Source organism: Panicum hallii, chromosome 1, assembly GCF_002211085.1.
Source record: "Panicum hallii strain FIL2 chromosome 1, PHallii_v3.1, whole genome shotgun sequence".
NCBI classification, from domain to species: domain Eukaryota; kingdom Viridiplantae; phylum Streptophyta; class Magnoliopsida; order Poales; family Poaceae; genus Panicum; species Panicum hallii.
The window spans coordinates 33,666,488-33,683,597 of NC_038042.1; the positions used below are offsets into that span (position 1 = coordinate 33,666,488).

Genomic DNA, 17,110 nt, shown 5'->3' on the forward strand with positions numbered 1-17,110 from the left:
CAACTGAACTTGGTGAACTTAGGCAGCCGATACTTGGGTGGCAGAGGAATCAAGTCGTACTCGCTTGGATATGGCTTGGTGTAGCCGATCGCTCGCCTTCTTGGGAGAATGCTAAATTGATCTCTCAAAATGGCACTAATCTGATCCACTGTATGAACTCCTGGGGCCAAGTGCGTACCTTCGTGACTCGGCCCTATCGCGTAAGTAGCCAGCCATGCCTGTTTGTCGGCATCGACTACAGATGTTCCCCCAGTCGTTCTTTGCGTGGGTTGCGCCGGGTTGCCGCCATCCGGTATATACGCACAAACATACTCGTGCGGTACCTCCTTGGGAGGTTCACTGAAGAATTGGTGATCAGCAGGGTCACCTCCCACCTTGTATATGACGTATGCTTGGAGAATTATATTGCTCTGGAGCTGCAAATGTATAAGGCACTGGTGGCCTGGCTTGAGAAGGCAACTCCCCTCTGTGACTCCCTAAAGCAGGTCCTGTTGGAGAGTACTGGTATTTCATAATCTCCTGCACCACACGTACCACGACGCGCTCAAGGGTGTTCACCAAACTCTCAGAATGTTGATGTAACGAATGAGCCACCATGTAGTTGACTTCCTAGCGAAGAGTTCGCGTGCGTTCTTCCGTAGGAGTAGACAGATCCACTTCGTCGAGCGCACCTTCAGATGAAAATCCCTTCCATCTGATGCCGTGGTGACAGGTCCTTTCAAATGAGCCGATGAGATCAGCTTCAAAAGCAGCCTTTATTTTATTATACTTCTGCTTGTGCTCATCAGACAACTCTTCGTAAGTAATCGGGTTCTTGTTCGGCATCTTGACAACGGAAGTCGATGTAGCCAAAGAAGATGATGCAGTCAGTTGTAGTCGATGTAGTCAAAGGAAGTAGATGATGAAGTCGATGGAGTAGTCGATGTAGTCGATGAAGTAGTCGATGAGGTCGATGAAGTAGTCGATGAGGTCCCACTGGGCGTGCCAGAATGTGTTGTCGGTCAAAACCCACCGGCGAGCAGCGACAGGCAACACGAGGAGCCAGGAGGCTCCCGCGACTGCTGGTGGATCCCGGTCCCTCAGTCAACAGCCCAGAAGTCCGGCACACGCCATGGCTTGATGAAGTGCTAGGCGTGCCACCTGACCTATACCTGATCAGGAAGATGTAGAAGTCGTTATCAGTTATTTTCCTGCATGCACAGCCATGTCAAACATTAGTCCGAGCCGTGACCGGCTCTTAAAATGACTCCCAAGATCGGCTAGAAGAGTCGATGGAGCCCCCGCACTGGGTCGGACCTGTCTTTGTACCAGGTTGGACCTTCGGGTAACTCTCAGAATCGGTTAAAAGAAGCCGATTGCCCCATTTAACAGATCGGATCTATTAATATTCGAATGTCTTGTACAAATCCGATAGAAAAGATAAAAGCATGCTCTGTAATTACCAAGCTAATCCAATCTACGACAGTAAAGGTTTTCACCGTGTAACCGGAACATCCTACGCGTGGTTAAGCCTAACGAACATGAAAGATAGCAGGACGCTAACCTAAAAAGAGGCCTAAAAACCAACTAATAAGCCGATTCCCGAAACAATCCCTCCTTAGATTACCATAAAGCACCAGACATGCAGCCGGAACATTCAACCCATTTGAAGGGCCTAATCATACGGATATTAAACCAATTGCTTGTCGTACAAAGAACTACCATAACAGATTAGATCTACTAAGTAAGAACAGAGCAAGGCGCTACCCTTGCACCTGAGATCACGTACAAGGGTAGCTAAACAATTACGAACAGCAAGCAGAGCATGAATATATTATTAAGAACTAATGCAGTATCATAATCGTTTAAGATAACTAGTGTTACTCGTCATCAACAACGCTTCAGCACGAGAAACACAAAGATAAGCAGATAAATGCGATGCTGCCCCGACCATGCGGAGCATGATCGGAGCAGCATGCCAGTTACCTGGAGAAACCCTTGGGAGAAGGGATGGCGATGCGCCGAGAGTTTGTTGTGAATGTTGGATTGTTGTTTTTATTGAATCTCACGATACATATTTATAGTCCGGAGACTTGATCTTCTTAACTAACCCTAGCTAATTACGATAAATCTCTAACTTACTACTTTTAAACTATCCTTACTAGATACACGGCCATTCCGGCCCTTAATACGCTCACACAGGAGCCGATTCGCAAACCATTACGATGATCTTCTTCAGCCCATGTTGCTCTCGGCCCATCATTTGGCCCAGTCAAATTATGGCGATAACACATGTCACATACACCCCCCTAAAGGACCCGACGTCCTCATCGGCAACGTAGCCGTACACACTAGGGCAATCAACCAGGAACTCCCCCTCTTAGCACACATCATCCATGCATCTAGTATCGGCACACATGCTATGCCGTGTGACCACACACAGGTCCACATACGCCATGCGCCATATATCCTCGTCCCTAGCACGCACATGCCCGTGTAACCGCGAGGGTCGGCTCTGATACCAGTTGTAAGACCCCAGTTCCAAATATAGCTCAGTTCTACTCGCACGTTGAGTAAAACACGTACTCGCACCAACCCCGCTTACGCTTTCATCCTCGCTTCGCGTAAAAGGGTTAACTCGCAGGTTGAAATGCACTTGGCACTTGGGTTTATACGTTGGTGAGGCTCACTCTCAACTAGTAAGGTGGGACAACTCCCTACACATACCATGCCATTCACACTTGGGCCACTAGTGGGCTCAAATTCATTCTTGTTGGGCCGGGATATCACATAATTCTTTTTCATTTTTTCTTTTATACTTTCAACTTTATTTACTTAGTTAATAAAGTAACATGAGTACAAAGATACTCGCAAGACTTACGCTGTTTAATTAATAACCAAGGATTATGCAAATAAAGGCTTACGAATAAGGCTTCAGGGTTAAGTATTTTACATAAGCATGAGCTCCCTAATCCAACACCTAGCTTCCTAGCATTTTAATTATCTTGCCCATACCACCTCAAGTTTTAGTTAATTGAATTACAAAACAATTAAATATCATGAGGTGTCATGAACCAAACCGGAACAAAAACGATACTTCTACGAAGAATTCATTGGATATTGAGTTTGCTCATAACCGAGAGCGCGACAATTCGAATTGATTCATTAACCTTGCAAGGGTGTACTTCTTTACCCACACGATACAAGAACCATGCGACTCACCCAACCGATCACATTGAGCAAGGAGGTACTCGCATCAACTTTTTCCGACAAGTCTCAACCGTTGAACATCACGCCTAATTTGTGCGGAGAGTTACCTAGGTCCATCGGGGATATCCCTAAGCCTCTCTATAAAGCCCTACGGCCATGCATCTAGGATCGTGCATCAAAGATTAATACTTAGAAGGTAATCACTCATCCATACCATGATTGGATATGTGGCAGTATGATAACATGCTCAAAACTGAGGTCATCCACGGATGGTCCTTAATCGATTCAAGCGGACTATGCCTATGAGACTCCTTTCTCGAGGCCCTACATTCTGCCCAAACCACGAAACCATTGCTTTTCCAACTAAACCGATACAAACTTTCAATATCCCAAACCCAGACAATCGCAAGCAAGGTAAAAGTTGTGTGTTGTGCAAGTGATCCTATTCCCAACAATTTCTCCCAAGTTACGGATTAATTCTAAGCATGGCTAAGCATTCATCAAATTGATTAGTTACTAACTACAAGTGTCAAGACATGGGTATATAAAAGCAAGGTAGGTCGAGGTATAAAATAGGTTCAACGATGCAATAGATAAAATTTAGCATAAACATATATATATCCGAGTGAGATAACTAAATCCAATTAAATTAAATGGGTAAGAAATCATGCTTAGCTGCTTGCCTTGGTTATCTTCCGGCTCGACAACAAATTCAACTCCCGGCTCCGTTTCGACGATCTCGGCGGGCTCAACGGGCTCGTTCTCCGGCGTTTCGGTGACTATAATGCATGAATGGAATGTATGCATTAGCATGATGTTGATGATGTGAAAATGATATGATAAAATAAAAAATGAGCATCACATTTAACAAGGAAGCACGCGAATACAAGATAAGGGGGCTCGCCGATCGTTCGCACACATAAGGATCAAAATGAGGATTGCTCAAAACAATTCGTATAGCAAGTATAAATCAAAATTTAATGTTTGCATACAGAGGACATCATAAGGAACTCATGAGAGTTGGATTTGTAACAAAATTATTTCATTAGAATTATTTATAAAATCCACAATTTTCAGCTACTTAAAAAAAGTTGAATCTTAAAAGGCATGTTAAACATTTCTATAAATCCTCAGGAAATTATCAGGGAAACTAGACATGAAGACAAAGCTAACAGAAGTGGTTTTGATATTTTATCACCCTTTAAACAAAAGTTATAAATGAAACAAGCTTGCAGGCAGAAATTAATTTAACACACCCAAAACCCTATTAAACAGCATAAAATCATTTGCACAAGTGTACCCCTAGATAGAACATTTCATCAGGATTTCAATAGGATTTAACTGATATTTTTAGAGCATCCTAACAATTATCAAGCAATTCATTCACTTTGGCAAAAATAATTCACAACTAAGTGTACTGGATATTAACATGCACAACAACAATTTTTATAAGTAGAGTCATCACTAGGAATCAAAAAAATCAAGTTTCACAAATTTTGGAGGCCTACACAATTTATTGTGCAATTTACAAGTTCACAGCATAATTAAAAAAATAAAAACTCTGAAAACCGCTAAAGCCACCCAGATCTGGGACGTCGACAGGTGGGCCCAGGAGGTCAGACCGGGCCGGGCCGAGTCAAGGCCGGCCGCTGGCCTTGACTCGCGCCAGAGCGCACCCACGACGCGGCCCGTACGCGACGTCGTGGCGTCCGGCGAACGGGGCACGGCCAGAGGCGCGAGGGGGGGGGGAAGCGGAGTGCGCAGGAGGGGCTCGGAGCGTTGGGGGTGCTCACCCGCGGCACGGATGGGCGGCGGCGCGGCGGAGAACGGCGGCGGCGGACGGGGGCGCGTGTCGGGGAGCGGCTGCGAGGAAGGAGGGAGGCGGTTGAGGGCCGGGGCCGAGCGAGGAGGAGCAGGGGGTGCTACGCGTGCGGAATCGGGCGGAGATTCGCCGGCGGCGATGAATCGCGGCGGATGGCGGGAGGAGGAAGAAGCGGCGGCGGGTCGGGCGTGCTAGGGTTTCCCAGGGAGGGAAGAAATGTGCCCGAGGGAGAGAGAGAGAGATAGAGGTTGTCTATTCAATCGTCTTAAAATGACATGATTATATGAAACCGTTTACTTAGACGGCTCCAATGTACTTGCTCAGTTATAACTCATCATATCGTATAACATGGGAAACATAATGATTTTTTTAATAGGACATGCAAATTGTTGACTGTGCTATTCTGAAGTTACGCGTTTCTTTATGACTGTGTATGTGCCCGTGTGGTACTATAGGAAAAATAAATTCTCTCCATAAGCATAAGATATTGGTAACGACGCAACAATAGGAACATACGCTTTGCTTTAAACAATATTTGTGTTCGATGTACATATTCAAGGTACTCAAATGAAATGAATTTTTAGAAACATCATGCGTAAATATAATAAAATAAAAATACAAATATGTGCAGCTTCGTCTTCTTTATCACGCCCTCTACTTTCGATCCTGTGTGCTCCCCCTGCTATTGGATTGTTTCTGCCGCTAAATCGTAGGCGAGGTAGGGTATCTCCGAAGCTGGCGTGCTACCAGCAGCCGACTCCTCGTCGCCTCCTTCTTTGGCCGATATCTCGTAGCTGCCCTACCCTGACCCTTCCAATTGGCCACCCAACACCACTCTATCGGTGTTTTACTGCCAAATCTACCGAGTGATATCTTAAGATTGTAGATTTGTAAGCAATATCACTGAGATCAAGAACTCGATGGTAAAATTGAGGACATAAGATACAAATTTTTAAAGGTTCGGGCCGCCAGAATAGCGAATACCCTACGTTCTGTTTGGTGCTATATATTGCGTCCGCGCTAGGTGTTGTGTTGCTCTAATTTAGGCTTGAGTTGGTTCTCGATGTGTTTCTTTCCGATTCAGCTACTCCTACCCTCCTTTATATACATACTCCAGGTGGCGAGTTAGTTATAAGGTAAGAGTTCTATAGTGGCATCTATTGTGACACACCCCCATCCAACGGGCCGGATATGCACACAAACTGAGGCTAACATGCCACCAGAACCCAATAGGAGTCAATGTCCTAACCTAATCATTTTCAAAACACGAGGAACGTGCAACATGTGCGGTTGACTTCACACGTCCTCCTCCTCCTCACCATTGAGGCATTGGAATTTTTCTCCTCTAGCTCGCCGTTGACCTGGTCCATGCGCACAAAGCTTTGATCGCCTATCACCATCGAAGGTGGTGCACCTCTTCCCACAACCACAACGGAGTTGCTCCACTTGTGTGTACAGTGTATCCACCACCCTACACATCTTGTGTTTATGTATATGGATTATACCATCAACTGAATTATGCAAAAATAACTGTCCTGTTGCACACTGCACTACTTTGAATTATGCCTGTCTTGGTTCAAACTTCAAGTATACCACATATTGGATCAAAGTGTCACAAACCCAGCAGGTACAACACAAACTCCAAAACTTAAATACCGAAAGGATGCAACTCAAAAGTTTCAAACAGTATCGACAGTAAACGGCAAACACATGACGCACATAGGATGGTCTCCCCTGACAAGATATCGGAAAGGAAAAGATTTCTTTTTGATAAATGGTAATGTAAACTAATTACATTGGGTAAAATTTGCGGTGAACCTATTGGTAGATATACACAATTTCGGAACCGGTATACATATTGTTCAGATGAATTTTACCTACAATGGACCACCTCCAATTCTTATTTGAGATGGCATGATTTCCCTAAACTTTGATCAGACCAACGGGGGCCTTATGCACATGAAATTAATTATTGGGAGAACAAAATCCTAAAAAGGGATCATATCATGATCGGGATGAATATTTGGGGGACTCCACTAGGGTTGCAACGACCTCTGGGAGCAATCTAAGATGCTGATGTCTCGGCTTCTCCATTATCAGAATTTGATGAGCCGCCGCCATTTGCCATCTCTGTATCACCATCACTCTGTCCCATGAACAAGTCTGCCTTGCTACGCCTTAGCAAGCCAACCTTCCTTTGTTCTAGAGTAAAATAAATGAACATGCTATGAGTTTAAGATGTAAAGGTGTAAACAGTTTTAGAAAATTAAAATTTTGGGTCATACTTTTGCTGGTTATTGTGTTGCGAGTTATTGCTAAGAAGTCCTCCCAGGTGTACTTCCGCAGTTCTTGCTTCTCTTCCTCAGAAAGCTCAAAGTTTGGCTCCCTTCCACACATAAAAGCAGCCCTGCACATAGAGTAAAATTCTGGCTTTGTCAAATTTTGATGATTCATAATAATAATAGGTGAACCATTAGCTATGCTACAAATTAGGCATCCACATTGGATTAGAGCAACATCATTCGATTTTAACAGAGATACAAGGCTGTGCGCCATATTGCACATGCCCCTAGAACCAAATTAAGAATCAGAAAAAGTAAACAACAGATGGCAAAACTTACTTTAAAATCTCAGCCAATGAGACAGCATAATGAAGAATACTATCAAACTAAACAAAACTGGGCGGCACAATAAGAATTGGAAGGCTTGGAAAGTCACATCACTGAACAGTAAACTACTGACATGTTGAATCATGTTCTACCTAGGGAATAAGAAGAGCTAACTCTACAGGTGAAGCAGATAAATTTTTATACATACAAGTTTTTTCACAGTGCCTCAGATAACTATCAAGGAAAGTCTTATCACTCTTTCCTTCAGTTGACAAAAACATGACACTTAAAGTTAATGGAATATGAACCTCTCGCTGCAAAATCATGTATCCGCCTTGGTGATATGCAGATCTTTATCTATAAACGGTTTTCTAAAATGTGCTTCTGTGGCCAAAAAAGAGTACAGGGCAACCAAAGGTGAAAAAATCATGAAAACACGGTAGTTACAGGAAACACAACTGAAATAAGCTTGCTACTGTGCATATTTAAACTATGGTGAATGCATGCATGTGGTACAATGATGAACTAACTGGAGTTTAAACTGAATGCTGGAGCGATGGACAGTTGAACACTAATGAACTTACAGAGTATCGATGGATAACAGTATTCTTATAATCCTATCAAAAGCTAGGCAAAAGATACTATGCCAGCAGAGTAACTCATTGATTTGTACACCAGCTGGGCATATATCAGATCTTCGACATACTTTGAGCATTAGCTTGTGTTGGTAGAAGGTAAAAGGTTATCTAAGAATACAAGATTGAAATCTTATGGTCAAACATAAGTGTGCCGTCTTTAGTACAGCCCAATACCTATCATAAAGCCGGGCTGCTTCATCCTGTGTCCCAACAGTACCCAAATGAATCTGTTTCTTGTCAACTTTTATGGCAGCCTGCCATTTCATATTCTTGAAGTAAACCCCCCTCATAATGCATGGCTCTTGATCCACATACTGCTTTCTTCTATGTCGTTTTCTGCGCTTGATTTCCTTGCCTGAGTGAAAAGGAAAGAAAATGCAATGTTCTGATCAGCTATAGAGTATAATTGTCAAGATCAACTCATGCTGATAAAGGTAAGACACAACAAAGAAAAGGAACAGGGAGTCCTCTATGGGGGAATTTAGAGGCCCTCAAGAAACATCCCCTAGACAGCTATATAAGAAAATTTTGTCACAAAAACACACTCTCTGCAAACTATATTCTCCAAGGAAACTTAGCGCATGACAGCGAAAAAAGACACAAGTTCTTTACAAGATTACCAGTGCAGAAGTTTAAAATATCATCTTCCATGTAAGAAGTATCACAGCCACAAGTAACCTGAGCTTTATGTGGAGAAATAAATGCTAATAATACAGAATAAGAATGAAGTATGAACCTGGATAATATTGTGTTTTCTCTTCCTTCGAATCATCAGAACCATTTGAGGATTTTGTGAGCACATCAGAAGTCTTTGTCTGTGACAAAAAGGTAAATTTCGCTAAAAAAATCATATTTGTCATTGTAACTAACAACTTTTTAGTAATGCTTGAAGTAGAATGCAGGTCCTACAGAATGTCACTCAAAAACTCATCAGGTTATCAAACACAGGCAGGTAATATCAAACACAAACTAATATATTTTTCTATTCAATTATCTAAAAACTATTTTAATTTGTGCACATGTGCACCAATATACTCCTGTGCACCTGATACTTTCTCAACGTACAAAAAGTAATTATGCATACCGGGGGCAGTGGGTGTACACTGAATGGCTTCACATTGGAATGCGCAACATCCACAGGTTTTTCATTCTCTATGGGCTTAGGAAGATCAACGGGCAACGAGTCTTTCCCTGAAACAAAAGCTAAACTCAAGTGATTATTCAAAATATGTAGCCATACTGCTTTATTGATATAGGTGTTCAGATGATCCCAAAAGGAGCTTTATTTATACTTTCATCCACTTCAAAGTTTCTATCTTAGGTTCTAATATTGAGAAAGGGAATGTTAATACCATCAAGTACATGAAATTTGCGGTTTTCTAACAGTACTTTGGGCTGCTACTTTGATTTGTGATCGGACCAACTGCAAAGTAAAAGTCATGTAGCTTCCAACAGTAACTTATTAGCGCAGATGTAGTTATAAGGATTTATTTAGCACTGGGTTCATCCTTTTCTATATTAGGGATTCATATAGCTGTCTATTTCCGAGAACATTTGTTGTATACTTGTATACAACCATATGATTGTTCAAACATTCCATAATCTATTCTGGCAAAACTTCATTTAGAGTTACTAGCTGCTTGACCATTCAAAAAAGGTCATAGCAGGATTTCAGAACAAGCTAATATGGCCATTCTTGAAAAGAACAATGTTTACACATAAAGAAAAACTCATTTATTACTTATTTGAAAGAAAAATGATATTTGAAACTCCAAATGAACAGCTGAAGAATTATAAAGAGTGATTAAAGTACCAACTCTGGTACTGGCGACAATTAATTTACAACCCAACTTCCCAGTCACAGAAACCCCTCCTGCCTAATTTCCCATGGCCGTCGTTTCTAATAGTCAAACAAGTATCTAATTCAACTAAGCTCTAGCGCTATGTGGGAAATGGGGAGTAGTGATATTTCAGACAGAAATTAGACTAGCACGAACAACAAACTCTTATAAATCAGAATGCATACAACAAGATTTATTTATTTCATATATAAAAATATGGCTGAATAGTAAAGTATATAAAGTTTCTATTTCGAACAACAGACCATAATCAGATTGATAAGTATAGATGACAGATATGATATGCAATGTCAAATGTAGGAAAAAAGACATCTGTGTTTTCTTAGCATAAATCCTCTGAGCAATTTTTAAATCTTGGAAAGATATTTCAAGGTACTGAAATGAGTTCCTCTTACCAGAACAAAGCCCCAATAGTCGACGTCGCCTCAAGCTAACCATTCTTGAAATGCCACCTGGAGCAGAGTCAAGAAATAAGAAAAAAGTTATAAACAAATTGTAAAATTCGAGACTAAAATTAGAATAAGAAAAAAACCATAAAAATACTCTAGGGTTTTCGATGGTGCTAACCATTACATTATGGGCTAGAGCACACACTAACAACACCGTTATCGCATAACTGTGTGTTTAACATCACTAACATAGTTCAAAGAAAGCACGCAATGATGTTTGACTAATGACTACTAGGTCTGATGATGAAAGACCTGTTTAATCATTAAACAAACATAGCGTATGACCCAATTTCCATTAAAATGATCATATATAAGGAAAATGGACACAAAACGCAAAATACAGATCAGAATGTGCAAGTGTATATTTGTCAGCTTCTTAAATTGCTTGACCAGGAAGGAGAGGCTACATGAAATCTTCAAGTAATGCACATGTGTTTACGAAAAGGAAGGATAAAGCACCCTTTGTTTTGACAAAATCCAGGTCTTAAAAAATACAAAGGATACAATCACAAAAACAGGAATGAAATTATGTACTACTTGCACAGAATGACAACCACATGTATAATTCCAACACATTCATCCAATTCAATGTATCCCACAATTCATCCTTTAAGCATTCCACCATCCCAGATGATCTTTGAATCATCTTAAACAAACAGGAGTACACAATCACTTAAATATCATAATTTACCGACAAAATAAGTGGATCCGAAGGCCCTAATCCTAAAATCCATACTATTATTGTCTTATTGAGCATAAAAGCCTCAAAGCCACAGTAACCAAAAGTCACAAATCCCAACACTTCCGTTGGGACATCCTGAAAGGAACTTCACAGATAATGTAGAATTGCAGACCCAGAAGGACAACAAATGACCAATATTGGTAAAAACATATCAGATTTCCAACACAACATCCTATGGCACTGCATTTCTGACAAAATCCCATTTCTATCACGTGGGGCTAGTCAGCTTAAGCAAAGCTTAATGGGAGAGCAACTGAAATGCAGTAACATCCATGGAATAAATAGCTGCCTAAAAATAGAAGCAAGAATTATGGCAGTGTACTTGTCAGCACTTCCAGCTACCAGAAGTGAGCAGGCACAGTCCAGGGCCTACAAAATCCTGCTATACATCCCAGAGTTAAGCCCTGCAGAAAGGGGTTTCCCTTTCAACAGTAAACTGTACCAAAAAAAAACCAGGCCAGCGCATATCACCTCGTCCTGCTATGAGACTCGAGACGCTCATACGGGTAATTGCAGAGTCTACAATCATCTGACATGAAACCAAGAACTCCAAGAATCAACACTTGCTCCTCAAAGACCAATTTTTAGGCGTAATTTCTCATCATAATAACCAACATATTATATGATTATTACGGCCGCCGTCATCGACCTAACGAAAAAAAGAACATGAATCAATCACAAACGCAGGCAGAGTGGGTGGCGAGACGCCTCGCCCAACCACCCCCTCAGCCACCTAACCCTCGCCACCCCCGACGAACCAACAAAGCAATCCAGAAAACCCCTCGAGAACGCGAGAATTCCGCCGCAAGCCCGTCCCCAACCACCGCCACCTTCCAATCAATCCGCCTAAGGCGCACGCGAACGCAAAACATACGACGCGGCGCAAAAGCAACCGCCGCCACGACACAGGGCGGCGGCGGAATTCAAGAACGGCAGGAACGCCGCCGGGCCGGCCGGAATTCAGGCGCCTCGAGGACCCGCGCTGGCCGGTCCGCCGGGGAGGAATCGGTCATCAATGCGGCGGCGATTGTCCAAGAGGCACGCAAAGGCGTAGATGGCAGCGAGAAAGACACGTACCGAGCGGGACGGGTCGTGCCGGCGGCGGCGGGTGGAGTGCGGCCGCTGTGCGGAGCGGGCGCGAGACGGCAGGGGAGGAGAGGGGGTGAGGAAAAGAAGTTGGTAGGAGAAGTTGGCGAGGGATACAAAGAGGGTGGCTCACATCTACCACCTTTGTTTCTCTCTCTAGCCCCCCTCTCTCTCCTCCCTCGCTGCGACGACGAGGCGAGACGACTCGACTCTTATCCCTCTCTTGCTCTACCGCCGCCTCCCCTGCTCTGCTCGGGGTGGGGGTTTCTCTCTCTACTTCTCCTCCCGTTAATTCCTTGGAGATTTCCTTCCATCCATTGCGTTTCTTTATTTGTTTTTTATTTTTTGTGAAGGGCATCGGTGACGTCTCGCCGTAGCCGGACGGGCTCGTTGGCGGCTGGTGGCGCGGGGATGGTGGGAATTGACGGGTTTGCCCCTGTGGCCGGGGAGGACTCGTTGGGTACACCCGTGGACTTTTCGAGGTCAAGGGAGACGCTGATAGGGACCTTCAAGTAAATATTAAAATATTGGGGTGTCCTCTCGAGAAAACCGCGCATGTTGCCGATTGGTGTGCCTACTTTCTCCGTGTAGCAAAATCTATAAATCTAAATTTACCAAAAACGATCTACAAATTAGAACAGAAAGAGTACCTAAAATGCAATAAAATGTAAGGTACTAAATTTGAGCGTACATCATCATACAACTTTCATAGAAAACAGCTCAATTTAGTATTTTTTAATGCATCTATGGATGAAGTTAAAATCTTATTAGTACCTTAAGCTCACATGTCTAATCACACTATCAACAATGTAACACGCCATCTGATACGAGTCATAGATTCGCTGACGCGTTGCAGAGATACTCTAACAAAATTCCTCTACCTTCTTAGTTCATTTATTTGTCGTCTTGTTACTTTTCCTTTCTTACAGGGTACCTTGAGCTCATAGGTCTAATTTCGCTAACAAACGCTACTAGAAAACGGTCTATCGGTACCAGCACGTTAGCGCCGGTCAAAAACGAGCCGGCACTAACGTGCCTCAACAGTGTAAGGCGGGCACGTTAGTCCCGGCTAGAAATACCAGCCGGCACTAACGTGCCAATACCCGCGCGGATGGTACACGTCAGTGCCGGCTGGTAACACTAGCCGGCACTAACTTGAGCAAGTTAGTGCCGGCTAGTGTTACCAGCCGGCACTAACTTGTCCATCTGACGTCACGTGGGCGCGTTAGTGCCGGCTGGTAACACTAGCCAGCACTAACCGCGCCATCCCCCAACAAATTATTAGCCCCTTCGCCCATTCAGATCGACGACGTCGCCCCAACTTACCTGCCGCCCCGACGTCCTCGCGCCATTGCTGCCGCCGCCTGAAGCTCCGGCCGCCGCGCACGTCGTCGTCCTCGCGCGCGGCCCCTTCCGCTCAGCCCGGCAGCCCGGCTGCCCTGCCGCCTCGGGGTCCTCGCGCCACTGCTCCGCGTCCTCGCGCCCCATTGCTGCCGCCGCCCGAAGCTCCGGCCGCGGCGCACCTCGTCGTCCTCGCGCGCGGCCCGTTCCGCGCAGCCCGGCCGCCCGGCTGCCCCTGCCGCCTCGAGGTCCTCGCGCCACTGCTCCGCGTCCTCGCGCCCCATTGCTGCCGCCGCCCGAAGCTCCGGCCCCCACCGTCGACCCCTCCCTCCGGACCTCCTCCTCGCCCTCCGATCGCAAAAACGGATTCGAGGTGAGCACATCAACTTGCAAAAGCATCTGGTTAATTGCACATCAACAATGTTTTGAGTTACGTGATATCCTGCTTCTTAGTCTTGCCCTGACTAATTGCAAAAGCATCTGGTTAATTTGGAGGACGATATTTCGACCAACGCAAGTAGAAGCACTTAAAGGGGTTTCTTGCAAGCAGGTGGGATCACGAATCTTCTCTCATCCTTTTGTGTTCTGTTTCCAAGTGCACCTCTGACGTAATGTACATTTTTTTACTTGATAGTGATGCTTCTGTATTTATTTCCATGTCTGGTCTGCTAAGTTTTGATAAAATTATACTGTCTCCTGCCATTCTCATGTAATTTTTGTTTGAAAAGTTGCTAAGTGCTGAGACTTGCAATGACTAGGAAGCTAGCAGCAATGCAGCATGCTGAACAATGGTTTCTAGCAGCAATGCAGCATGCTGAACAATTGTTTGAAACGTTAGTGCCGGCTGGAATTACGGATCGGCACTAACACTAGCTAGTTCTTTAGTGCCAGTCAGTATAGCCGGCACTAACGACTGTCACGTTAGTGCCGGCCATTTAGTGCCGGTCACAGGGACCGGCACTAAAGCTCCTGTGACCGGCACTGATGTGCCTTTCTCCGGCGGTGAAACAATATAGCGCGCTAGCGGATACAAACTACTACTTTGCAGAGACGAAGTCAGACGAGAAAGCCACCGGAGTCTGATGCATTAAATGTTGGGGTCAACCATATGGATGAACAGTGCTAAACAGTAATTTTCCATTAATTTTAGCAAATTTTATCGGGGTCCAGCGACTGGCTGCTGCATGTAGCTCCGCGACTGGCTGCATGTAGCTCCGCCCCTGCTTACTTTGACGGACACGTGCCGTGAAGAAAAAATAACAAAATTTCCCATCTTAGTGCCTTTATTTGTCGGCTTCTTACTTTCCTTGTTCCTTCCTTCACTATCTTCAGCAATGATAACGGTAGCCGCGTCCAATCATCGCATCCCTTGTTTGCGCTCCACGACGTGTCAATCCTCAAGCGGTCAACGATGCCGCTACCAATAGCATGATCTCCCGCTTTCTTCATGTTGGTGAGGTTTAATTTACCGCCTATTGCTAGCGGTGATCCCACCACTTCGCTATGATGCCCATCTTCCACCGCGGTTACTCGTTGCCGCCGCCCCTAGCATGCTGAATTGAGAAGAGCATGCAAATAAGACGGCAGTTAATTTGTCTGTGCAGTCTTATTATCTCCCCTGATGATTTTCTTTTTTTGCCTTTGGAATAGCAAGCAAACACATATACTAGATACCAACTCCAGATACTGTTTACGTAACATCCCTTGCTGTACTGTGTTTCAATGGAACCATTCTACCATTTTCGCTTGCCGCGTTGTCTTCTCTCCCTATAGCTTGTACTGTTACCTGGCTATGTAGACATGTAGTTATAGTGGTGGTGAGATTAGAGAAACAGGATGCAGGATACTGATACGAGTGGGCACACGTGTGTCCATACAAAGGATACGATATGGGCACGAACGAAGGGGCGCGGCATGGCACGTGTGGCCTGCGGAGGGGTAGAATGGTCATCGAGGCGATCGCCGGATGGGACGGATGGCGGGACGCGGCCGGGCAGGGTGGGGCTTCCGGTGGCGACGTCCGACGAGACGCCGACAGCCTCGTCCGCTCCCCGCGCTTGCTTTCAACCGAGCAGGGGCTGCAGGGGACGTCCGTTCCTCCTCCACAATTATTATATTCAATAAAAAGGGAGAAATCCATTCAAAAAAATAAAAAGGGAGAAACACATAACGGACATGATGTCTTTTGTGTGACGACGTGCCACTTCATTTTTCCGGAGAATCCATATGTGCCAAGCGTGTGAGCAGAGAGAGTACTCAGTTCACGCTCGCTTTTGTTTCGGCACGCGTGTGCCCTTCTCGAGCTAATAGGATGGTACCATCTGAACATTTTTTTTCTTTTCTTGTTTTTCTTTCTTTCTTTGTATGATGGCTTTATATGCCGTCACAGTAAACGCGACCGGCGGTGGCGAGATGGTGTGAATTATTGTTACTCTAGCATGGCATCACTACAAGAAATTTGGCAAGATTTTGCTGACCTAACGGTTAGCAACTTTTATTTTCATTCTAATAACGAGAATTTTCTGAATAGTCTTTTGATTTGGCGGACGTAAATGAGTATCTTTTTTTTTATCTTAGGCTCGTCGCTTTATTCAGGGAACTTGCAGCTCAGCAGAATCGCGAGCCAATAAATCATTTACAAAAATCAGGAGAGGATTCATCAAACAGCCAGATGTTCCAAGTTCCCATCGCGACCAAAGCGAGCCAACTCATGAGCTAGGGTATTACAAGAACGGGAGACATGTTTTTGCTATATCTTGAGGCTGATAATTACGAGGAGCATTAGATTAAATTAAGTGACGTACTGAGAGAGCGCACCGTGGAAGCGGGCTTTTAAGTTTGGGCTGGCTGAGGGTGTGTTCGTTTCCTACCCTCTAAACTTTAGACCCGTCACATCAAAAGAATCTTATCATTTAGAAGTATTAAATAAAGTCTAATTATAAAACTTTTTGAACAGATGGGTGCTAATTCGCGAGACAAATTTAATGAGCCTAATTAATCCATAATTTGCCACATTGATGCTACAGTAATCATCCGCTAATCATGGTCTAATATACCTCATTAGATTCGTCTCGCGAATTAGCTCTGGGGTTCTGCAATTAGTTTTGTAATTAGACTTTATTTAATACTTCTAAATAACAAGATTCTCTTTGATGTGACGGGTCTAAACTTTAGACCCTAGAAAACGAACACACTCTGAGTCAACCTAGGTGGGCTTAGATACATAGGTCGCTTATTTCTCGGGCTGGGCTCAAGTTATCTGGGTTGTGCGTGAGCAAGTCTTGGAAGTGAATTTTCTTTTATTTTTATATATATATTTTAAAGATTTTGCAGAAATATATTTTTCCTTACAGTCTTTGCAGAAATATACTTCAA

The 17,110-nt window shown here is 44.0% G+C and overlaps 1 protein-coding gene across 1 annotated transcript; it reads right to left on the bottom strand.

The window, feature by feature from the left end:
• Window positions 1–6,782: 6,782 nt before the first annotated feature.
• LOC112875123 (ethylene-responsive transcription factor-like protein At4g13040) lies at window positions 6,783–12,663 on the bottom strand. The gene is made up of 7 exons (XM_025938847.1): window positions 12,386–12,663; window positions 10,513–10,569; window positions 9,343–9,449; window positions 8,995–9,073; window positions 8,433–8,613; window positions 7,297–7,418; window positions 6,783–7,213 (listed from the first exon to the last, which is right to left on the bottom strand). Exons 2-7 carry the CDS (start codon window positions 10,553–10,555, stop codon window positions 7,077–7,079), a joined length of 669 nt encoding a protein of 222 aa, XP_025794632.1. The 5' UTR covers window positions 10,556–10,569; window positions 12,386–12,663; the 3' UTR covers window positions 6,783–7,076.
• Window positions 12,664–17,110: the final 4,447 nt, after the last annotated feature.